This window comes from Sciurus carolinensis, chromosome 4, assembly GCF_902686445.1.
Source record: "Sciurus carolinensis chromosome 4, mSciCar1.2, whole genome shotgun sequence".
Taxonomy (NCBI): domain Eukaryota; kingdom Metazoa; phylum Chordata; class Mammalia; order Rodentia; family Sciuridae; genus Sciurus; species Sciurus carolinensis.
The window spans coordinates 21401374-21427612 of NC_062216.1; the positions used below are offsets into that span (position 1 = coordinate 21401374).

The 26239-nt window shown below is 33.5% G+C and overlaps 1 protein-coding gene across 4 annotated transcripts in view; it reads left to right on the forward strand.

Moving 5' to 3' along the window:
- Window positions 1–23773, forward strand: part of Tll1 (tolloid like 1) — a 205719-nt gene extending 181946 nt beyond the window's left edge. For all 4 annotated transcript variants that reach the window (XM_047551066.1, XM_047551067.1, XM_047551068.1 and 1 more), the window contains 5 exons: window positions 440–565; window positions 3338–3465; window positions 12809–13022; window positions 19218–19468; window positions 20726–23773. In XM_047551066.1, the coding sequence (XP_047407022.1) occupies window positions 440–565; window positions 3338–3465; window positions 12809–13022; window positions 19218–19468; window positions 20726–20860 (854 nt within the window). In that variant the 3' untranslated portion in view covers window positions 20861–23773. The remainder of the gene's footprint in view (window positions 1–439; window positions 566–3337; window positions 3466–12808; window positions 13023–19217; window positions 19469–20725) is intronic.
- Window positions 23774–26239: the final 2466 nt, after the last annotated feature.

Genomic DNA, 26239 nt, shown 5'->3' on the forward strand with positions numbered 1-26239 from the left:
TGTACACCATGGTTAATATATTGAAGGATTTATTTGACCTCCACATAAATGCTGTTTCTTGTCTTTATTAAAGCTACTCATGATTTTAAATTGATTTCTAAAAGTTGACAATTGCTATTTAGATTAATTGGAAAAGGAACCGTTGACTCTCTTTTTTCCCTACTCAAAACTTTTACTCCAGTGTAGGACTGAACGAGTATTGCATGTTGTCGCCCTAGCTTAAGTATTCGCAGAAATTCCATGGTACAAGACTCCAAGCTAAACAAGAAAAGGGGGAAACTAAGACACTGTAAAGTTTTAATTTTTTTCATGTCAAACATAGGGAAAGCTGTGACTTAGTTTACCCTTTGCCGCTGTTTGCCACAATAAGTGACTCTGCTCTGAGAGCCTTTGTTTTTGAAGCTACTTACTAAAACTATGGTGTTTATTTCCTTGCTAGACAAAGATGAGTGCTCTAAGGATAATGGTGGGTGTCAGCAGGAATGTGTCAACACAGTGGGGAGCTACGTGTGTCAGTGCCGTAATGGATTTGTGCTGCATGAGAATAAACATGATTGCAAGGAAGGTATGGAAAGAAATTTCTTTTCTTGACAATGTCTCAGATTTCATGTGGTTTGAACAAAGTCCTGCTTCTGAGGAGAGTTGAGCATATCAATGAGTTTTATCACTGTTGAGTCATCAGAGGTCAAAACAAAAATTTTTTAAATTCTGTGAAATGTTTATAGATCCTAGACATACTATGGGAAACTTCATTATATTACTCAAAGGTTTTACACGTCTCACGTCGGCAGTGTTAGAGTAACTTGTATATGAGATACAGAAACTGCTATGAAACCATCTGGTCACTAAAAGTCAACACGTTATCCTCAGGTCTTTAGAGAACAGACCTTAAAACATTAGCCATATATAAACTGAACTTCTGTAAAATGTTTTGCATTTGGTGTTATATCTTTCCCCCAAATTTCTCATACATGAGCTTCATGAGTGATGTGCCTTAAATATCAGATGTATCAAGCTCAAATGTCTACCAAGAGAAAGACATTTGAAAATGGTATGTGCCATTTAAAGTTTTAAGTCAGGATTTGGTCAGAAAATGAAAAGCAAGCATACTGATAGCACAATACTAGCCTGCCAGATTTTGTTCCCAAAGCCTTAAAAAAAATTCCAAGATTTTTAAAAACCATGAGTTTAGTCCCCTCTGCTACTGTGAATTAGATGGAAACAGAAGATACTTTTTCAGTTCGTACTTCTTCCTTTGAGAGTCTACTCTGGAATTTTCTACTTAAATTGAATTTATGCCTATTTCAAAAAGAGAATTATTAAGGGAGATTTTTTATAACCACATTTTAGTCTGTTTATGTACATTGGAAGAACATGACTAAAATCACAGTTAGATAATGAACTTTTTATACATACCTTAGAAATGTAAAGAATATCCTAAACTGACCTTGTTCCATTTAGTTCCATTCAAATAGGATCACATGTTGGCAACGTTTCTTTCTTTCTTTCTTTCTTTCTTTCTTTCTTTCTTTCTTTCTTTCTTTCTTTCTTTCTTTCTTTCTTTCTTTCTTTCTTTCTTTCTTTTCTTTTTTGAAGAAAATGGCATTGTACAGGACCGTAAGCAACCAGGAATTTTTTTTCTGTACTTTCCTATATGAGCATGATATTTGTAACTTTGTTGTATTTACTATTAAATCAGCAGGCTGGGCAACGGGCCCAGAAGTCTTCTTTTAGAAATGGAGGTAATTCAGAGAAAAACAAGAAGAAGCTTTTGCAGATTATGCATGTAACCCATAGCTCATAGATAGCAAATGCCTCTCTGTTCATTACAGTAGCTAATATTTCCAGAAGTAATTTTATAGAAAACTTTCTTTTAGATAGAATGATATCCAAGTACCTTTTAATAAAATGAATTTTATTGCTAGGAAAGGAGTTGAATTTTCTTTTACCTAGGCACCTTGTATAGTTCACCAGTAAGCCTGTTTGCTTTGTTGCAGACACACAGACTCCCTATTTCATAAGGCAAGGCAAAAACAGGGATGATGGAATTTAGAAAACCCTTGTCATGATGGGATCTAGAACTTTTTTTTCTTTCTTTTTTTTTTTTTTTTTCCTTCAGTGCTGGGAATAGAACCCAGGGCCTGCATATGCTAGGCAAGTACTCTGTCGCTGAGTTATACAGCAGCTCTGGTCCTGAGTTTTAAGGCTGTTATCTTGCTACACAATCCTCATTTGTTTGCCAGGAACTGAATTTTATTTGTGTCTTCTTTATATTTCTCTGCATTGCTAATCCAAATCTCCCTATGAAGAACTAGCATGGTTAAGATGAAGGAATAGATTAAGTAATGTAACAGTGGCAGCAGCAATAACAGTTATTGCATTAATTCATGTTGGTATGAATCCTTACTCTCTATCCCTGCGGTGTGGTGGTGTATTGTTCATATAGTAAAGAATTTCCCCAAATAGACTTCTTGAAAAGTTTTAGAAAATCATTTATAGTTTACAAAGGGATACACAATATGTAACAAATAATTCCCATCTAAACCAGGATCTATAGGTTATTGCTTTAAAAATTACAAAGAGTGAACACAGCTTGATGATATTAAATAGTTCTAAACTTGATATTAACAGTGTGAAATGGTCATGTCTGAGCTGACATAAACATAAGAAATTTCATGATAATGGAATGAGATATTCTTTCTAGTCAGTTTAAAAGCTGTCTCCAAGGCTAAGTAGTTGTTCATTTATTCTGCCCCCCCCCCCACCAGAGCTTCATTTTGCTTTGATGAAATTGGGGTTAATTTATTTTAGCAACTAAAACTGTGTCTTAGGTATCCAAGTGTCCACTTCACTAAAAGAGAAAATGTAAATACATGATTACTAAAATGCTTTAATGATGTTAATTTGCTGTAAGCAATGTTCTGTTAATGGGGAAATAAAAAAGAAATAAAAATGGCATAGTTCATTGCTTTTTGTTTATAGCAATGCATTACATATTTTGCAAAACCCAGTGTTGATTTCTTGTCAATATATGTTGCTCTATTAAAGTCTGAGTTTATGGACTCAGCAGTTTAAAATAGGAGTTCCTTTTATTTTAGGCATTTATCTGATTTGTGGAAAACACTTAATTTCCAGTGAGTCAGAAAACAAACATTGCCTGATTATGCTCAGCAACTTATTTGCCAAAGCAGATGAATATGATAACAGAGACCAGAATGATGATTAGCTAGTATTCAGAAAAATCTTTCAACAGAGCAGTGGGCAAATAGGCTGCTTGTTTTCTGGTCCAATCCTGGGCTAGATTCCACACTGACTGATATTATCGTTATTGGCACAGCTGAGTGTGAACAGAAGATCCACAGCCCAAGTGGCCTCATCACCAGTCCCAACTGGCCAGACAAGTATCCAAGCAGGAAGGAGTGCACATGGGAAATCAGCTCCACCCCCGGCCACCGGATCAAATTGGTAAGTAAGCCCTTCCTTCTTTCTACTGAACTGGAGGCCCATGTATTTTGCAGGTAAGTACATGGTGGTGGGGGTGGGCAGGGGTGTTTATTCAATTGAATTAAATCAGCAGACAGCTGGAAAGGATTTTTCTTCTCATACTTTCCTACTTACGCTAACCAATTCTTGATTTCCTAGATCAAGGTGACAGCTCTGTTGTTCTCCTCTAAAGATTCTTTTACTGTATACTTTAGAGGGCATTACCAAAGTCATTACAAACAGTAAACTTTATTTCCTAATATATTACTGGTATTGATGATTTCAAAGGGGGAGAATAAATGAAGGAACCAAAAAAAAAAAAAAAAAGAAAAAGAATTAGAAATTCAGAAATTCAGTAAAAAAATAAATAAATAGAATGATAGAATAATCATTTACTTAAATACAACTTATACAATAGTATATTCTACTGGTTATGTCAATTCTATATGCTTCATTTACAAAGATTGTATTTTTTTACAATAGAAACAATATTATTTTATGGTTTGTAAAATATGATTTTTGTATAATGTATTGCCCTCAGTAATAAGATGCTGATATCCTTATATTTCTCCCACATATTATTCTACTTGAGTAATTTAAATATGAACACAAAATTTGTCTTCCCTTCTGCATTCTTTAAACATTGCATTCTGAACTGGGCACCTGATAGTAAATGTTGTTTTATTATAGATCATAGGATCCATAAATTATGCACTTTAAAGAAATAAAATAATGGAAATAAAGAAAATTAACAATTTCCTACAATATGCTGTAGTTAGAAGCCGAGGGAAGTGCTAGCTAGCAAGGCTCAGGATGTAATCTAGGAAGCACTATAGTAATGAACAAAAACGATCTTAGGAAAGAGGCTACTGATCCAAGGTAGTTCCCTAGACCATTTGAGCCATAAGGTTAACTTGTAATTTCCATGTTTGGATCTTTCCATTCAGTGAATTTATTTTATTTTATTTCACTTTATTTTATAAGGTAATAAAGAAGACTTTACTCAAATGTGGCATTATGATAAAATTAGAGAGAGCAACAGAACATCCATATCTTTAGTATGGAGTTCCTTCCATTTACTGTATTTGTGAGTGATTTTTCCAGTCAGAGACAACAATTCAATTCATTTCAGTCACAGTTGATGGAAGCTAGATTCTGAGATGATAGCACTATAGGAACGCCATTGCTTTCTAGTCCTGTCCAAGGTCCTGATTGAGAGGATAATTCTCTGAACCTTAAGGACTGAAATACAGAGTCTGTATCTATTTAATGATGCAACTCGCTAAATGAGTTTGGAAAATAGATTTTCTGATCACATGTATTTATGCAGATCAAAATTTTGTCAGAATATTCTGAAGAATGTCCCCTTATGTTGTATACAGGATACATACAGTGTCACTTTTGAAAGATATTTCACTGGGTATAGAATTCTAGGATGACAATTTTATTTTTTCTTTCTGCACTTCAAACACCTTACTCTAGTGGGATTTTTGGGCTTTCAAAGTTTCTCATAATTTATAAATTTTATCTTTATTCTGTGTGAAGAATATTTTTTTTCTATGGATACCTTTGAATTTTTCTTTTTATTAGAAATTTGAATATAATGTGTCTATGTGTGTTTATGGTGTGTTTGTAGATATGTGTCTGTTTAGTAATTTTCTAAAAGTAATCTCAAAATTCTCTAAAATTTCTGCATTCCTGAAATTCCTGTGGTGTCTGTCATTATTTTCAAAACTTTTCAACCATTATTTTTTCACAGATTTCTTCTGCACCATTGTATCTCTTCTTCCAGATTTAAAGTACTTTTGATATTTCCCCACAACACTTGCATATTATATTAATTTTTGTCACTTGTTTTAAGTTTAAGTAATTCCAACTGATGTTTCTTCAACTTCAGTGATTATTTCTTTAGCTATCTTGAATATACCTATGAACTTGTTAAAAGCACTCTCTCTCTTATCTTGTTTTTATTCATCAGTTTAGCATTCATATTTAACTCACTGCGATAGCTTCCATCTGTGATGGTCAGTTTGGACTACAGTAATGAAATACCATAGACAGAGTGGCGTAAACAACAGAAATTTATTTTTCTCACAGTTCTGGAGACCAGAAATTGCCTGTTATGTTGGCATTTGGGGAGGCTTCCTTCCTGTTCCCCTTTTTGATTTATGCATGTGTAAGGAAAGGATTTTAGTTTTTCTTACTCTTCTTATGAGGATACCAGCACTATAGGATTACAGTGCCACTCCTTTAAATTAATTTAACCTAAATTAGCTCCCTACAAGTCTTAGCTCCATGTATAGTCACAAATACAGTTCGGCCAAGAAGTGAGATGTTTTAGAAAAATATTCTTTTTATGATTGGTTTAATTTCAGAGAAAAGGTCATCTGCCATGGAGTTTTTCCAATTATGTTTCATTCTGTCAGTTTCACACTTTCAGGTCATACATCTGTCTTTAATTCATTTTGGTTTTGACTTGATTTTAGTATTTGGCAAGAGATAAGGGTTCAATTTTATTCTCCTGCTTGTGGATATCTGGTTTTCCCAATAACATTAATTGAAGAGATAGTATTCTCTCCATTGTGTGTTCTCAGCCCCTGCATCAAAACTGAGTTGGTTGTAAATGCTTGGATTTATTTCTGGGCTTCCAGTTCTGTTCCATTGATCCATGTGCCTGTTTTTATGCCAGTACCATGCTATTCTGGATGCTACAGTTTTGGAGTGTACATTGAAGCCAAGTAGTGCTATAACTCCAACTTCGTTGGTTTTACCCTAATTGCTTTGGATATTTGGGGTCTTTTCTGATTCCATACAAATTTTAGAATTGTTTTCTCTAATTTGTGTGAAGAATGCTATTGGTATTTGATTTTGAATATGTAGATTGCTTTGGCTAAAATGATATTTTAGCAATATTAACTCTTCCATTCCATGAACATGGGGTACCTTTTCATTTATTTGTATCTTCTTCAATTTCCTTCATTAATGTTTTGTAATTTTTAGTGTAGATATCTTTCACCTTCTTGGTTAAATTTATTCTCAAGTGTTATGTTTGTAGCTATTGTAAAAAGATAGTCTGCTGTTAGTACATATAGAAATGCTGTTGATATTTATATGTTGATTTTTGTATCTTGCAACTTTACAGAATTAGTCTAACAATTTGAGTCTTTAGGGTTTGTTTTTTATTTTTATTTGTTTATTTATTTTTACTATAAGATCACAACATCTACAATCAGGGACAATTTCACTTCTTTCCTTCTGATAGGTATGCCTTTTATTTGTTTCTCATACATTATCACTCTGGCTAGAACCTCCAGTATTATATTGATGAGAAGTGGCAAAAGTGGCATCTATGTCTTATTTTGGATCTTACAGAAAAAGTTTCTCATTTTGTTTTCTGCTGAGTGTTATGCTAGCTGTGGGTTTATCATATATGGCTTTCATTGTGTTGATGTAGATTCCTTCTGTACTATTCTGTTGAGAACTTCATTGTGAAAAGATGTTAAATTTTGTTTAATGCTTTCTATGTATCTATTGAAATAATTGCCTTTTTTCCTTCCTTCTGTTAATACGATGTATAAAAATTGTTATTTGCATATGTTGAGCTATCCTTGCATCCCTGGGATGAATCCTACTTGATCATGGTCAATGATCTTTTTAATTTACTGTAGAAATATTTTACTAGTGTTTTATTGAGAATTTTTGCATCTATATTCATCAGGATTATTAGCCTTTTGCATAGCCTTATGATTTTTAAATTCAGTCTTAATGATTGAAAATGTAGCTTATGCTCACTTTTCAGAAAGCTTCTTGTTCAAAGCATTACATAGAAAATGTAATAAACTTTGTAGATTACACAATCTGTGTCGCGACAATTTAATATTGATGTTTTAGTATGAAAGCAACCACAAAAAATATACAAATAATGTACTCTATTGTGAACCAACAAAGGTTTATCTTAAAACAACCTGTAGGCCAGATTTGTTCTGTGAGATATGGTTTGTATTCTCCAGAACTAAGAAATTCAGGAAAAAGAATTTGGAATCAGATTCCTAAGTGTTTGTGCTCATTTTCCCTGAAAAAATTACATGAACTGAGAGTATTAAAACATTTAGTCTTTCTTCCTTTGGAAGGTAGAATAATGACCCCCACAAAGATGTTTATGTTCTGAATATGTTACCTTCCATGGCAAAAGGGACATTGTAGATATGGTGACATTAAGAATCTTAATATGGGGAGGTTATACTGGATGCAGGGTTCTTACAAGAGGGAGGCAGCATACCAGAGAGGAGAGAAGATGTTACATTACAGATTTTGAAGCTGGAGGAAGGGGACATGAGTTAAGAAATGCAGACTACTCTAAAGGCTGAAAAATGGAAGGAAACTGATTCTCACTCAAGACTTCTAGAAAGAAAGATCTGCCTACCCATTTTAGACTACTGACTTCCAAGATAGTAGGAGAATATATGTGTGTCATTATAAGTCACTGGGTTTGTGTAAATTGCAGCAGTGACAAGAAATGGATATGATAACCCTGAATGTAATGTATGTGTTTATGTATTTAATCATGAAATGATAACTACATGATAGTTATACAGTTCAACCAAAAGTACTTAATCAAAAGATAGTTGTAAAAGAAGCCTTCCTACTATAAAAGGAATAAAGTTCTGAATGAATAAGGACAAGGATCTATATTGCTGGTTTTATCTTATCTTGATTTTGAGAGATTCAAATAATCTTTAAGTTTTTGCCACCTTTTTTGTATTTCAAACTAATCTTCATTAAAAATAAAAGCAAAGTTTTAGGCATAGGATCATATGGCAATAGACTAATGTGCTTTGATTTATCACATCAGAGTTTTGCTAAGTTATGTATGGCTGCAGTTTACAGTTTCATATATGAAATATTTAAAAAGCAAAGCATCTACAACTCTCATATAATTCTCCACTATAAATCCATATAAAGTATATTTAATCGCAGTTATAGGAGATTCATGGAAAAAAAGGGCTTTTGAATCAGAGGACTGGGGTTTATATTCCACTCTGCTGTTTTTTCCAGTGGCCTCTAATCCTTCAAATATCTTGTGGGAAACCAAATGACAGTTCTTACTGAAAAACAGGAAAAGGTGAAAGATGTCTGGAAGTACGAGCTCTAAAGCTTATCTCTCCACTGCCCAAAGTGTATCATCTCTTTAATTTTCTTAGTTTAAATGTTCCTTCTAGCTAAATTTTATTTCTGCATTAAGTGCAATCATTTTATTTTCTCTTCTTTTGTGAATACATGTAGATACTCTCCGTGGCTTCATCCTTTAGCTAATGCCTGTATTTTCAATAAAAGAACCTCTGCAGATGCTCATATGACTGGATAGCAAATAGAAGCCTGAGCAGTGGCCATCCAGGTAGATTAGGCTTGCATGGGTGTTCCAAAAACAGAGTTATTATTTCCACAGCCTATAATGAAAGTTGGATTTTCTTTCTTTTGAATTGAACTCTTAATCTCTTAGTTTGCCTTATGGGAAATGCATTAGGGTTTCTGACTAGAGCTCTTAGTTATCTATGCCTTTTTAACCTTTCTAAAACCTCAATTAGTAAGCTTAAAATCATAGAAATATAATCATGAAATGCATAAGCTTTAAAATTTTAATGCCAAAATGCTTATGAAGTCTTAATTTGAATGCTTAAGAAAAAATACTTAAGTAAAAAATGGGGGAGGGGTTATTGTCAGAAGTCAGAATTCCTTACAGCTATGTACATTCAACCTGGTGGGCTATCCTGTCCCCATTGTGAACTTGAAGAACCTTTTGGAAATCTGAGTGTCTTCTGAGCTATTTCTGTTCCTGGTAGCTGGAAAATTTCAAATTCTGTAACAGAGATTCTTAGTTCAACATGTGTCAGAAAATAAAGTTCATTGTGTATCATACATCTCATTGTGGACTCTGAAATATTTTGAAAGTTATTTCAGTTTCCCAAGGTTCCTAGAGATTTTCCTGTGGCCTTGAGGTTTTTTTTTTTGTTGTTGTTTGTTTTTTTTTATTAAGGTGAAGTCATTATATATGGAGGTCTTTCTATGTGGGTGTTTCTGTGGCATAAAGACCAGATTTATGAGACATCAGTGAGTTAGGCATGCCTCTGATTGTGTGTGGTGGCACTTTAGGTCAGACTGACTTCTGGAAAAAGACCACACAAATCTTTGCATTTGACCTAACAAGTTGCTACCTATCCCAAGAGGAAAATTCACTAATATGTTAATGAATAAGCATTGTTTGTATCACTTGAGCATATGTCAGCCATGGAATCTTTGACTAATTTAACTCTTGCAGGCTCAGTCTGATTCCATTAGTAATTCAATAGGAAGCTGGAGCTATTTGGCTCCAGACCAGGTGTCGATATGGCTCACAGCCCAGCTCAATGCCACCTTGTGTGGTGTTGCTCCATTATTTTAAACAGATGTTGTTATTTACTCCAGACATCCTGCATTTCATTAGAGAGTGAAATAGTTGCTTATTCATCTCATTCACTTAGTTTCCAATGGACCAGTGAATGGGCTAAACATGTGTGGTCTGTAAATGCAGATGCACATTTAGCAATTACTTATGGGATTATACTTTAGAACAGCATTATCTCCATCTTTCTTAAAATGTTCTCGTTTGTATAGTAGGTTGCCATGTTCTTTCATAACAATCAAAAGAGATAATTATTTGACACGCAATGAATTTCAGATAGTGTTGTTTTCCCGAAACAATGTTTTATCCTTTTAAAATACATTGTTCTTTTAATTCAGAGACTTAGTTTCATACTTAATAAAGAACTATGGGTATAGTTAAGCCAATTTTCTCCAAGTGGTTTCTTACTGGTTTCAAACTGATATTAAGAATGTGCATGTGAGCCAGGTGTGGTGGTGCATGCCTGTAATCCCAGTGGTTCTGGAAGCTGAAACAGGAGGACCACAAGTTCAAGGCCATTTTTGGAAACTTACACAGACCCAGTTTCATTAAAAAAAAAAAAAAAAAAAAAAAGTTGGGGGATGTGGTTCAGTGGTTAAAGTCCCCCTACCTTTATTCCTTAGTATATTTTTTAAAATGTGCATGTGTCCACAGTGGTAGCTGGAGCTGATTGAGTACCGTCTCATAAGAGACAGAAAACCAGAAGTTTTTGTAGGCCACGTCTACAGCATTTTCCTACAGGAGGTGACTATAAACATGAGATAGGTGGCAAGGCTATTGATGGACATACCTCTTGAGATATCCAGACATCCACTCATGGTGTTCTGCACCCCATGCCCAGTGTCTACTTTACTCTACTCTAATAGATTGGAGAAATTGGAGATTACAGAGATTAATTAATTAACAAGATGAACTCCTTCAGTGATCACCTGGTTTACATGTTGTCTTCAGGATAAATGAACTCTGCTACAGTTTTCTTGTTCACCATTTTGCTTGTTTGTGTTTTGTTTCCAGTGAGATTCTTTGTGCTACATTCCATCTTTTTTTGCTCAATCCAGTACTTTTGATGAAATGAACTGAGTCTTCGTTTTTGCCTATAAAAATGACAACTAATAATGTCTTCTAATGTCTTTTGGCTATCACAGGTTTATTATACTTTTCAAGTTGAATGCATAAAAGAGATCAGTCCTCTTCCTTTTCTTTGCTTGCTTCTTTTAAGCAACCTCATCACTTTCTCTTACTCCTCAGTTAATATCAAAGCCTTCTGTCATTACTTCCCTTACTCCTCTAGAGTCAGATGTGATACTAGGTGGCATGATGTGATGTGGAATAAATCAGCACTGAGAGTCAATCGTTTTTACTATCTTCAATTAGACTGAAAATAAGACCACTACACAGAATTTCATTAAATAAAACATTTGTAAAAAGCTTAAGTTCAAATATTGTATGCTGCAGGAATTGTAGCAAACTTTATTAAGTTTGGAGCATATTTTATATTTCTTCATGTTTATTTTCTTTATTACTTTTAGCTTTGCTTTATAGACTTAAGTAGAAATGGTTGTTTATTTTTTCACCATATGATTTTTTTTTTTTTTTTTTTTTTTTTTTACTGGGGAAAAGAAAAAGTTTTAATTGCCATCAGTAAATAACCTGTAATTCCAGGAGTTATTGAATAGCTTGGGCAATTTTATTTTCAATCCATCTCAAGTAAAATTGTCTTAATGATTCCTAATGTATTACTTGTATGTATTTACTCAATTTTAATTTTATATTTGCTAAAACTCACACATAAAAATCACTACGTGGAAAAATTAGAATTTATAAATCATATAAATAACAGGAAAGCATACCAAACTTTCCAACATACCAGATAGTAAAATAAGTGTACCATCTACCTGAAAAGTGAATTAAAGTTATTCTCAACTAATAGAATTGTCACATTAGTGTTTTTTAATACTATGGTTTGTAAGAGCTAAATAGTAAGTATATAGTAAAAATTTCCTTTATTTTAGTTATTCTATAAATATTTATTGCATTTAAATTTTGTGAAATGGTAATAGTTATGGGACTTTCTTCTGCACTTAAGTGTCCAAAGGTAAGATGATATTAACTAGTTTACAATCATCAAAACCAGAAGCGATCAATTTTTTAATACAATTGCATAACATTTTCAGATGAATCCTTGGATTAAGTTTAGCATAAAATATCATTTGTTATTATAAGCTGTTTCAATTCTATGTAGATGAAAATTGATTTGCAATTGTAGAATTATCTGCAGTACCTGCAAAATAGAATTTCACATTGTATTATTTAACTTTCCATTACTATTAAAAAAATGAGAGAGTCAGCTTATAAAGAGAAAAAGCTTATTTTGACTCAGTTTTAGAGTCTCTGGTAAATTAGCTCTGATGCTTTTGTGCATAGGGTAAGGTAACACATCATGGGCTGCAGTAGATGGTAGAGTAAAATCAATCACCCCATAGCCAAGAAATAATAGTGAGAGGAAGCCAAGGGCCTACAATTCACTCCTAGGGTAGGTCTCCAAATGGATGTAAACACCTTCCACAAAGCCCAGTCTCTCAAAGGTTCTAGTATTTCCCAGTAGTGCCACTCTAAGGACTAAACCTTTAACAGGATTGGTCCTTTGGGGTAATTCAAGATTCACACTTCCATATACTTGAAGTAGTTATATTATTGGACTCATTTTGTACTTTCCTAGAGATTACACTTTCTATTGATTTCATAGTCCTTTGAATAATGTGTTTTATGGATTGAATCATTTGTATCCCATCAACATATTTTATTAATATTTTAACTCCACAGAAAAAAACTCAGTTTAAGTGATTTGTGGGTTTTTTTAAAGTTTTTTCTTTCTTTTCTAAATAGGCTTTTAGTGAGTTTGAGATTGAACAACATCAAGAATGTGCTTATGATCACTTAGAAGTATTTGATGGAGAAACAGAAAAATCACCGATTCTTGGACGACTATGTGGCAACAAGATACCAGATCCCCTTGTGGCTACTGGAAATAAAATGTTTGTTCGGTTTGTTTCTGATGCATCTGTTCAGAGAAAAGGCTTTCAAGCGACACATTCTACAGGTCAGCAAATTAGGGTCATGCTTCTCTTGTCTAAGACTCAGATTTCTTTTCTGGTGAATATGTGTATTTCATTACCAGGATCCTAAATGAATCTCAAACACCATAGAAAATCTCACGAAAGCACTGTGTGAACTATTTGCAGAACCACTCAGCACGCTGCTTCAATATTTTTGCAGTTGTTGTACATTTAGAAGAAAAATATTTGGGGGTTTGATTTGTGATTAATACAGTACAGTTGAGTACTGCTATTTCTAAATATTTGTATATGAACTTCAAAATTTAGTAGTTTGACTTATGTGTTACTGCTAACAGAAATCTGTAGCATATTGAAAACTTAGTATCTAATAACATACCAGTTTAGCTACTTTTGCATTAATATATTTTTGTAAATAAGTATGGGATTTATCTCTCTGTTTAATGGAAGTTCATTTCTGTTCTTTGTTATGCAACATGATTTCCCTCCCAATGCTAAACTCTAATTTGAGTTTCAGAGATTGAATTTCAACTGTTCTGGGTGTCTTAAGAGACAAAATTAAAATTTTAGGCAAAATTTTAGAACAAAATTTCTTGTGGTTGGAAGACATTTAATTATATGTTTCAGAAAATGTCTAAGGAATATCCCCAATTTTCATTCAGTTCGACAAAAAGAAAAAAAATTGTAACCACTTGTCGAAGTCATTTAGCTTATAGTGACATCTAGTGGCATCGACAATGCACAATTGATATACTTCCAGGAAAGACTTTGTATACGATTTAAGAATATACAAATTCAACTGCGAAATAATTTTAATCATTTATTTTTGTCATGTTTTCCTCCTGATTGTTTTTATTTTCTTTGTTTCTCTTTGCTTTAGAGATTTGCTTTCATTGTCCAATATTATTTTTTAGTGTCTATTTTTATCGTGAGCACTACATTTAGGTTGGAGTCTATGACAAAGTAGATATTATTTATGCTGGACAATATGACTTCTATAAGTAATATAAATTAATTATTTCTCATGTACTAATAATATGGTTTGAGAAAAATCTCTTATGAATCGTGGCAATTTTGCATTAAGGATTTTCTGTCTATTTGATATTTACTGTTTAAACATGTTCTTGATGACTTGTTAAATTCTAGTTAATAAGCATAGTTCTTAAAAAAGCTTGAGTCCTATTATTTCATCAGTATTTTTTAAAACATGAAGTTAATGGCATTTTAAAAAATATCCTGTCCATCAGTTTTTATGAATATAATGTGAAAATATGTTGTTAAAATTCTTGATATAACTAATGATAATTAGTAGTTAAAAATTACCTATTTATAAATGTTTCTTTTTTCAGTTTTTTAAAATCTTACTTTTACAGTGTTTGCTGTTACCCTTTGTAACTGGGAGGATTGAAGTTAAATTATGTTCCAGTGAGTGATACCTCTGGGTCCTGGTCCAAGTGTGACTTACCTGTCAGGGAACTTTGGAAAAGATCATTTCTTTGACTCTCAGTTTCATCATTTATAAAATAATAATCTAAAGATTATTTACATCTGTAATTCAAAAATATTATTTTTATGAAGAAATTGGAAAATTGCATGATTAATTAGTTTTTGTTGTTCATGAAGTTGTGTTCTCATTTAGTCAGCTACCTTTGAATTTTCTGGATACCGTATATGCCAAATATTCTTACATATTGCCTAATGTTTACATCTTCTCAAAACATTTTCTTAAACAAGTTCACTTATTCTATAATCTTTCATCATTTTTTTTTAACCTTTGCTTTGGCTAGACAATGCACCATGTTAGTATTTTATAGGAAGAAAATCAGAAATTTGTGGTAAGGACAATAGAAGAAATTCCTGTGTGTAGTTGTCTTATAGTCTAAATTGAGCTTCTGATTTTTAGTTTATCTTTTCATTTTTGCTGACAAGGCAACCCAGTCCAGTACCATATCTGTCAACTTTTACTACATGTGTAAAGCATTTTTGCATTATGTCCTGCTTTCTAGAATACATGTTGTTGTTACAGATGAGTCCTCAAGTATACATTTTAATTTGCTTACATTTCTATGTTCAATTTCGATTTGATCTGCAATGAAAACCTCTAACACTATAACTTAAAGTCAGATGATTAGAAATATTGTTGTGGTATATAGCTTTGTGGCTATTTTTTCATAAGTAATATTACCCAAGTCCATGAAAAATGAACTTTATTGGTGAGATATCTTTTTTCTTCTGACAATTGGTTCAGATTTTCAGTCCAAGTTTGCTTTATTCAGGCAACAACTGGTACTACTCCAGCCTAAATCAAACTAACTGAAAGAAACTAATTTTGTAGTGAGATATATTGTCTTCTCTCAAAGGGGAGAAACTTAGAGAGAAAATATGTAATTTTTAAACATGGCATTGTCTGTTCAGAGGTCATTTTGTCGTTTAAAGCATCATATTACTTGTCTATGACTTTTAAAAATCAAATAATGTATTATGCTTCTTGGAAAGGAAATTATTTCGATAAAAATCAATTTAATTAGATGCCCACTAAAAGCATTCGTAAGTCAAATTACAGGGTCTCTTCTTTAATGTAATACTTTATCAGGAAATAAACAAACTTGTCTTTCCAAATTCAAATGAAGACCACCCCTTGGCTTCTTTTCCAGTTATCTTTCTTATTCAGTTCCATTTCCATTTCCCAGAATTCTGTGAAAGACTCTCTCTCTGGCAGCTCATAAAGTACTTTCAAACTATTGATTCAAAAACAATATTGCTGACATACTAAGCAACTGGTTTTATGTTTTTTCTGACTTGATAAATGAATAGGGATATTCGCCAAAAATTTGTTGACTCAATTTAAAAATCATCTTTTCAAGGGACTTGTTAAATGCTGTTGACCAGAGTTGGAATAGCTATGGGGCCTCTTAAAAAAAAAAAACAAAAACAAGCAATTGCCCTCAGGCTGCCTATTATCTTTTGCTCATGGACTTTCTCTCAGGACATATTAAAATCACACGTCTTGTGCACATAATATTCAAATATTCATCCTTCAAAAATTCATCCTCTAGGCTACATTCTCTCTCTCTTTTTTTTATGGTAAGAACATTATTTTCAGATTTATTAGTATAGCAGTGATCCATGGGAATAAAGTGCGATCACCAAAACAGATGAAAAGGGAATTTTGGGCAGCATTTTAAAATATCCTTAAATGTAGTTTAAGGCATTTGTTTCGAAGGCAGGCCAGTTTCCAGTCAAATTGAATAATGACACCTTCCTGTGACTTTTAGATTCTTGAAGACTTTGTGAAACCCCTTTTCCCGTTTTGCTCAGCTGCTTACTTCCTCCTGGAGTTTTGTTCCAGGCTGGGGCTGGCAGAGGAGGCCTCTTTTGGATGTTTTTGTTTCCCTACCTTGTTTCTGTGAAGCAGACACAGAGAAGCAAGAGCCTCCTCCTCATCTCCTGGTGCTCCCTTCAGTTCTTCTGGAAGCTTATTGAAAGCAATGCAAATGCTGACCCTGGCAAACAAAATAAACCCATCGATTTATACCAAACCTGGAGATCAGGTAGAATTCTTTAAAAATCTACAAATGAAATTCACTGGTTGACATATTTCCATATTGAATTCAGAACTATTTTTCACAACATGATTTTACTGGCCTTCGATAATATATTTTTTCCTTTGGGATAGCACACTAACAGTGTTTTGAATTGTTGTTCAATATTTCTGGCTTATCATTTCATACCTGAGTGGATCCCAGTTTATAGATGACAGCATTTGAATGTTCTTACCAAAAAATAATGATGATGATGATAGTTTAAAATATCACTTACTTTTAACTGTGTGCCAGACACCATCCACGCATTTACATATATGAATACACTCTTATATGTGAGTACTGTCTATGATCCCCATTTTGAAAGTGGTCATGAGATGCTAGAGCTAGCTCAGTAGGGCACATCTTTAGCGTGTGCAAGGATCTAGATTTGAATCCAAGCACTAACCATATCTCTAAACAAAAGCTAAAAATATAAATGAAGTTGTGGGACAGGGTAGGCAAAGTTTGTATTTGTCCCCAGGTTGTTTGACTGTGGAAGTCTGTCACAGGAAGAGAACAAGAATGATTAGAGTTCCTGGGATAAGAAAACATGGTGTTGGAAAAGGGAGGATGCTTGGCTTCCAGTTTGCAAAACAAGGGAAACGAAATCCCCAAAGTGATCAGAATTTCGTCCTCAGTGGGTGTATACATTTGTAACAATAGCACTATGTCACTAGATAGTGCAAGATATTCAGTGCAAGATGGGCAGCTTACCATTTGCAAGACAGAGGGACAGTTAGATTGACTGTAGCAACCTTCCCCCACAGGTATGCTTGTGATTAGAAACCTAGTTGGAAATTCTTCCATAATTTATTCAACAAGAAGGTCCCTGAAAGAGCAGTTGTCTGTGACAGTGTCCTCCGGTGCATACAGACATGCCTGATTGGGTTTTCATGCCTTAAAATTCAGAAATATTTTGTTATTTAAAATCACCAAAGCACGAGATACAAATATGGAAAATCCAAGTAAGAATTTCATTTGCCTGATCCATTTTTACAAGACATTATCTGGGCCCACTTGACTATGTGTTTTGGTACCCAGTAGCTTCTCCAGATCTTCCCAAATTGTATATTTCCTGGGTCTTCCCTGGTTTTAGCACTTAAATTCCTACTTCCCAGAAACCCTTTCAGCCTTTGGTAAACAGGGACAGAGAGTCTACTGACACTTTTCAGACCCCATTCTTTTCTCCCTTCCCTTCAGGTTTGCAGGCACTGTGGCCTCCCATGGCCTCAGCTTAATCTCTAGTTGTTATAAAGTTTGGGGCTCTAACTACTAAAGGTTCCTGAGAACATTTTTGGAAACCTTTTAACTTCTAAAACAAGCTAAAAGTTTGTATATTCACTGACTTATGTCTTTGATGTATTTTCCTCTTGTGACAAAGTTAATAACTGGAAAATCATAGGCTTATTAATATCTCTCTAAAAAAGAAGCCAAAAGGAGCATTTAAAATATTTCATTATAGCAAGCAAACCAACTGTAACTGAATTGGTTCTGGAATTCCAAAGATAACTATAATTAATTTATGCATGTGTTTTTCTGGATCAAGTTAGATAAATGTTTCTAAGTAAAGTAATACGGTGCGATACATAACATGTAGAACTTTTATGTAGTGCACACACATGAATTTTACACATTATGTTGAATTTCAGGTTATTTCTTATCCTGGATTCTGGGTTCTGACATTATTGAGATTAAACTTAGGTTTGGACTCTGGTCTTTTTACCATGAAAAGAGTTATTTAGACTAAAAACTATTAGATATAATAACAATGAAAAAATTATCGAGAGGAGTTATGTGATGAGAAGTCTTTAAAAAGATTTTCGTGTATAAATCCTAAAAACCCATTAACGTTGGTGCCATTATTTTAATCTGTGGGTTTTTTGGTTTTGATTCATTGTACACAAATGGGGTACAACTTTCATTTCTCTGGTTGTATACGAAGTAGAGTCACACCATTTGTGTAATCATATATGTACACAGGGTAAGGATGTTTGTCTCCTTCTATTATTTTTCCTTCCCCCCAGCCATTCCCACTCCTCATTTTCCTCTATATAATCCATCATTCCTCCATTCTTGCCTCCCCCCCAGCTGGGTTATGTATCATCATCCACTTATCAGAGAAATCATTTGGCCTTTGGTTTTTTGGGATTGGCTTATTTCACTTAGCATGATATTCTCCAACTCCATTTACCTGCAAATGCCATAATTTTATTCTTTTTTATGGCTGAATAATATTTCATTGTGTATATATACCATAGTTTCTTTATCTGTTTATCAATTGAAGGGCATCTAGGTTGGTTCGATAATCTAGCTATATCAAGAATACAAGCAACAATAAGTATTGCTTAGGATGTGGAGGAAAAAAGGTACATTCATCAGTGTTTTTTACCCTTGAGAAAACAATGTATCAGAGAAGACACATTGACCTTGTAGGTGCTGGAGAGCTGAGGTTCCAACCCAAGCGGCCTGTGTCTGGGGCCTGTGCCTGCTCCTTTGTACCCTGGCACTTGGGTTGTGGAATCATATCTGATCCTGGAAATGGAAACAAAAGTCAGAAAATGTCAGAATACACTGAATTTGAAATTGGACCTGTTGAAGCTCAGTGAACTAACTTGTCTCATTTTTCTTTCCTGGCAGAGTGTGGTGGACGATTGAAAGCAGACCCCAAACCCAGGGAGCTGTACTCGCATGCACAGTTTGGAGACAACAACTACCCAGGACAGGTGGACTGCGAGTGGTTGTTAGTGTCTGAACGAGGCTCTCGACTTGAACTGTCCTTCCAGACTTTTGAAGTGGAAGAAGAAGCTGACTGTGGCTATGACTATGTTGAGCTCTTTGATGGTCTCGATTCCACAGCAGTGGGACTTGGTCGATTCTGTGGATCTGGGGTAAATATACCACCAAGGGGATACCATAGATGTAACTCAAAAAAGGCCTATTCATTGATGAATGTTATATGTAACATTTAGAAATTTGCAATATTTGTGCAAAAAGTTACACTCTATTATTAATGGCTTGAAGAAATATAATGAGTGTGCCTCTTCCACCCCTCCCACTTTTCCACTTTTACTGAATTTGCCTGATTATATTCGCCGAGCAAGATGAATTTGGTAGTTATACCTTCTGGTTACTGTCATGTTCTAACTTGTTGATTTATAATCAGTATTTAAATACTCAGTAATCTCAAGCATGTTCTAACATTTTATTGTGCAATAAGTATTTAAATATTTAATAATCTAAAAACAATAAACTTAAACACATAAACTTGACAGTTTCATCAGCTTCCTAAATTAAAATATTGAAAGGAAGAATATGCATATCATTCTAATTAAATAATATGGTGCTGTATGTGCAGCCTTCTCAGCTGATATTCTTGGTGGGAGTGGCAGGGTCAGCGGCTGGTATGTGGGCTGAGCCTGTGCGGTAGGAATATGGCTCATTCCACAGCATCTCATGTGCATGTTCATAGTGCCAGAGACAGGACAGAAAAGATCACCATGAGAAATGAGAAGAAAAAGATTTTCTCAATGCTTCTTTCCCAGGATGCACTGAATTAACATTGAATAGTCTTCTGAATACTTACTCTGTTGTAAAGATATTACTCCCAATTTTTTGAAAGTCTGCCGTACTATTGCTTAAATAGTACTGCTGAACTCTTACCCAAATCACAAGTGAAATAAAGAAAAAAAAGTAAATTTCTTGGTACTTAAATTATTAAAGTAAAAGTTAATAGAAGATTTAGATTCTGACAGTGGCTTTGCCTCAGGAATTTGTGAAACAAATTTAACGACCCTTTACATTTTCTGATTTTCTGACCTCCTTTTCTAATTTGTATCCAAAAAAAAAAAAAAAAGGACAACAAAATTTTGCTTTAAGGGTTGGGGGAAGAAATACCAATTCTAGAGAGGGAAGTGGAAACAGAATCATGCAGGTTCAAAGTCCAGCTATAGCACTGACTTGCCTTGCACAACATTGTCTTCTCTCAGTCTCAAATTTCCTCATCAGTGAAAGGAAGCAGTCAATCATATTCATTGGTCAAGGTTGTTGGGAGAGTAGAATTATATGCCAAAGAAAAACATTCCCAAGCATGCAATTCCATGAAGAAAAACTGACTTATTCTGTTATTTTGTATTGTTTTCTTTCAGCCACCAGAAGAAATCTATTCAATTGGGGATGCCATTTTAATTCATTTTCATACAGATGACACAATTAACAAGAAAGGATTTTATGTAAGATACAAAAGCATAAGATATCCAGAAACCACACATACCAAAAAATAACACCAGAACCTCTGTCAGAACATAAAGGAATGTGCACAATGGAGAGAAGACATATTTTTTTTAACTGATGATATTAGCACAAATGATTTTATATAATGAGTTTGAACAAAAGAAAACTGTAAGGTCAGAATGATCTCTGAACTAGAAGACAAGTTTCCAGCCACTCCTGATCAGCATTAGGAAGATATTTGAACTCCGTGCTTGATGAGCTGATAAAGCTGGTGGAGGGGCATCCTGTGCTTCAAGGAAGACTCTACATGCTTCTGTTCACAGCTTGAAACAGATGCCTCACAATTCAGACAGTTCAATTCAGGGGCAGTGACCCTGCAAGTGTTCTTTTTGATCATTTTTCAAGATTTGGGACTGATCTTGCAGGTCATAAACTGGAAAAACCTCTTCTTAGCATAATTGCTTTGACTTTGTATCTCAGATACAATGTAAACCAGATCCATATGAGCTGATGTGAAATGGGAGTCTTTGAGGGTGGTTTGTACTTTAAGTGCGTATGTGTGTGTGTGTGTGTGTGTGTGTGTGTGTGTGTGTGTCTGTCTGTCTGATGTTTGGAAACTGGAATATTTCAGCTTCATTATTTTTCACTTGCAGGCCAGCTTAACCTCTTTGAAACATGAATGATCTTGAGACCACTTCATTGTTCTTATATTTTGACTAGTGTAAGAGGTCAATAGTGTCAATTAAAGCAAATGCTGATCATCATTTATTTAATTACTGGAAAATGCCCAGTCAATTGGTGAATTCAGTTCCTTCTGTGTAAGTGCTGCCTTTTCACACCAAATCCAAGAAACCTGTGATGTCTTATGAACCTTACGAGAAAACTCCCACGAGGTATGCACAGGATTCCTCTAGAAGCCTGTCTGGATGGACCACACTCAAGTTACTACTGCTGCTATTGTCTGTCTTTCATTGTTGACCTATTATTATTGTAGTTGTTATTGTTGATATTGTCATGGTTAGTATATTTAAAAAAATTAGATGAAGTGGAAACAGGCCTTGTGAGAATTGAAAAAATCTTTTTTCCCCTCTGTCTCTCTCTCTCTCTCCCTCTCTTCCTGAGATTCAGTTTAAAAATGCAATGTTGGGGAAAAAATGAATTCATTTCTGAAATATTTCCTATGGTGCTATTGCATAAACATTTTTTAAAACACATTTTTGACTTTTGAGCCAACCACCTGTAGACTATGAATGTCTCCCTATGTCTGGCTGGTAGCATCTGAAGACTAAAGACTTGTTAAATATACCAAGAGTATATCATTGCCAGGGCCGTCCTTGTCCTGTGGAACAACTACTTATAATGCCTTAGAATTCTTGCACATGATCAAACAATCCTCCTAGAGACACACCTCTGAAATGTTGAACATGATAGCGTATGTGAATCAGCAGCTCCGTGAGGAAAATTCATTTTCGCTAAAGATATTGGACGAAAATATGGTGACCTGCTTTTGTTGTAGAAAATGTAATTTTAGAATGAGTTCTCTGCTTTACAGTCATGTGTGGTTTTAATATAAATGTATGTATATGTGAGATTGTCTGAGTGATTGAAGCTACAAGATGGTGAAAAAGTAACAGGATGGTTGAAAAGTTAAATTTATTGTGCCAAGTTCTACTAGAATCCTGTTTGAAGTAGCACCTTTCCTAGGATTCATGGACAAATAATGGGAACTTCTAATTATTATCAATCCCATTAAAGAAAGGCTCTTTCTTTTAGAGAACTCTATTTTGATATTTTTGGATGTTGGTGTAGATTGCTCTATGAAATAGCTTTGTTTCTGTTACCTGTCCATGAACATTCAATGTTAATAAAATTGGGTATATTTCTTTATTTTTACAAAATTAAACTATACACACAGACATAGCTAATTTGTTCTTTCTCTAATTGTTGTCCTGAAAAGATCTTTCCCTACACATGAATTGTAAATTGTAAATACATTTTTAAAAAACATTGTTTTGATCTCAGTGACTGTTACTTTAGAAATGTGTAATTATTGCCTGCAAAACAGATGAGCCTATTAGTGGAGCTGATTTATTCCAGTAACTTCACTATTTTTTCACTGATCTCCAATTAGCTGAGATGTGTCAGGAATGGAGAAGAGAGAAGGTGGCACTCACACCAGGAGTGTTCTCTACTGCTCTGTGCTCAGCACATGTAATGGCTCTTTCTAAATTCCCTGTTACCCTTTGAGGACTCTGGAAATGTTCTCATTTTGTAATACATTCTGTAACTTCCCAGGGTCACAGTGTAAAGTTAGATGTAGAAACCCAGTTTGTCTGATATCAACATCTGTGCTTGTTCCATCCAGTGTAGTTGAATCAATCTTGATATACAGAAAAATAGTAGGGTTTTTTATGATGAAACTTTTCCACATAAAGTAAATTTTAGGGGTGAGTTAAAGTAACACTTTCAGAGTAAATATATTGTTCCTTTTAGGAACAGCATGAAAAGTAGAATGTTAACTATAGATATCTTTAAGAACCAGAATTAGTACTAAAAATTAGAAAAAAACCACTGTAGTTTGAACCTTTTGTTAAAATGAATATACTAAATTATTTTACCTGGCATGGTAGGGAAATTGTAGTGTTCTATTTTAAGAAGTAGTCTGAATATTCCAATTGGCATCTTATTAGACCACAATGAACTGTGCTCAACACAATCAGGAAATTATAGAAGGATTTTAGGAAGCATATTGTCATAACTTTAGATCTTCAATGTGGATATTAATTTTTATTGTATCGTATGTCAGATATCAGTTCACTGCATATTATTTTTACCTTAATTCAACATTTGCCTTACATGTGTTGTTAAATGCAGACAGTCTCATTGTTGTTTTGTTAATAATTGTTAGACATTGTTCCAGGCATTTTATTAAATTAATTTTGTAAATTATTTTAAATCCCTAATCAGCATATTGGTGTTGTTTTATATTTGCCAAAGTTCTAACTCCTATTCTATCCTCATGGACTTTACACAGGAAAACAAACAAACAAACAAAACTCTTCTCACTTGATATAATTTTATTGTTTTTTTTAGTCAATTTCAAAAATACATATATATTTAGGGAAATCATAATAAAATAATTGCACAAAACAACTTTTTAAAGGCAATGGATGAAAAATAGTAATTTTATTTCCAAATCCTCCAAATATCCTGTATCTTCCTTTGCTGACTTTTGCTATCTTGAACTAATTTTAATATGTCACAGTATCAGATTCAAAGCTTTTTCAATTCTGGTTTTAAATATCTTAGACAGTTTTATTTGGTTTCTATTGTTGCTACATTTTTAAGGGTAAACTTCAAATATCAAATTTTGTTCAGGCATAAGGAAAATCCCTCAAAGCATCAGAACTAATTTTATTTTTCAAAGGGTTAAAAGGCATTTAAAAATGATTTAATTATGTCCATATTTAGATTTACTACAACAACTATGTGTGACATTAAAAATAACTTTTACCTAAAGCAATTATCAAAATACTTGGAGACTTATTTAGTGTTATGGGAATAAGACTTGACTTTTGGAAAACCTTTGATACCACTTGTTAAATCTTTCAGGGGAGGATGAAAACAGTAATAATAATTACCTCCTAAAGATTTATAATTTAAATTGTTGTAATGCTTTCCATTTTATAAGAACAGAACCTATCAACAAGAAAAAAGCAATCTGTAAATGAAACTTTTTATGCTTCAATGCAGAGCAAATGGTTACCAATGAATATTTATCTTTTGGTCTTTTAGTGATATTTTTGTAAAATTTAGAAATGTTGTCACTAGTTTGGGAGGCAAGTGATGGTAAGGCCAACTCTGATACAGTGTGAAGTAGTACTCTTAGTTTCCAAAAGTTCTTTTGACATTATTCATTTTCTCATTGTCCATCTTTCAACTTGCCAGTCTCTCACTTACCTGCAGTACATGAGCCTGAATTCATGCTGATTATGTGACTTAGGTACAACCTTGATGTCCTACTTTAGGGACAAACACAGGAAGATTCCTAAGCAATTATAGTGCCCTGAGCACATCTCTCTACATATAACCTCTCTCTCATCCAACATTTTAAATAAAAAATGAATAAACATCATTTATAAAGACTTGTCAATGGAAATATAATTGAAAATATATAAATATATAAAAGTTATAGGATGATTACAATAGATATATGACTCTATTGCATATCTAACAATGGATGCTTTTCATATATGTCCAAAGCTCGATTAGGGTATTTTCCTAAAAAGCAAGTGTTGAAATTTAGTTAATGACAATAATTTTCAACCAAAATATAAAAATGAAACTATATTCCCTTATGATATCTTTATGGTAGGATCAGTTCATCTCAAAAATATTAGTGACACTGACAAAATAGTGTTGAAACATTTGAGGTATGTAAGGGTTTATTTGAAGGAATACCATTAAGATTATTTAACTAGGAAGATTGTCCAGAAAGGACAACTAAAGTGAAAGGATCATAGATGATAAGCTTAAGGATGTTAAGCCTACCCTAAAAAATACTTAGTGGGCATTCCCTAGGTGGCTATACTTAAAACTCAAAGTAAATTGCAGGAAAATTTTCCACAGGGATCTAATGAATGTATCAAAAGTCATCTTACATCATTGTGTATCTTTTATTTTAATTTCTTAGTATTAAAGTGTCCCTCATAAGTTTTGTCATTCTCAAAACAAAAAGGATAGTACACACATGTTTTGTTTACACATTTATTTAATCTGTTTATTCATTGAACGAATATTTGCCTAATGTCTACTAATATTAATATATGAAGTACTGTATATAGTACTATGAATTTAAGGTGAAAAAGAAGAAATCACAATCTCTGCTTATATTCTACTTGGAGAGATAAGCATTGAAAAACATTTCCAAAGTGAAAACTGAAATAATAAAACATATATATATATTTTATTATCATTTTGGGGACTTAAAAATATAAATCATGGTTTGTATTTTGAGATAAGCATTTAACAAGGTATTCTTTCCATAATCTTAACTTTGTATTTTTAATCATTCAGTTGTCATATAAAATTAACTTTTTTGCATTAATTACTTGCACTTTTAACCTATAAGTCATTCTCAAGATGGGTAAAAGGGGCTCTTTGTAAACAAGATAATTTGTCAATAACACACCTAATACTAGCTCCAGTCGTGCATGAGTGCGTGATAATGTGTACCTTCTCTTTGGATGCAGGTTGAAACACAAGATTCATTTGTCACTGATCAATTTGGATGGGAGGAAAGGGAAATTTTTGCTTGTAAGGCAATGAAATGCCTCCCATCTCACCATTTGCTTATATTCCAATCTGTAAATTTATACAATTTATACAAAAATGCAATTTATTTTGACTTTTTATTTAATTTTTGCAGT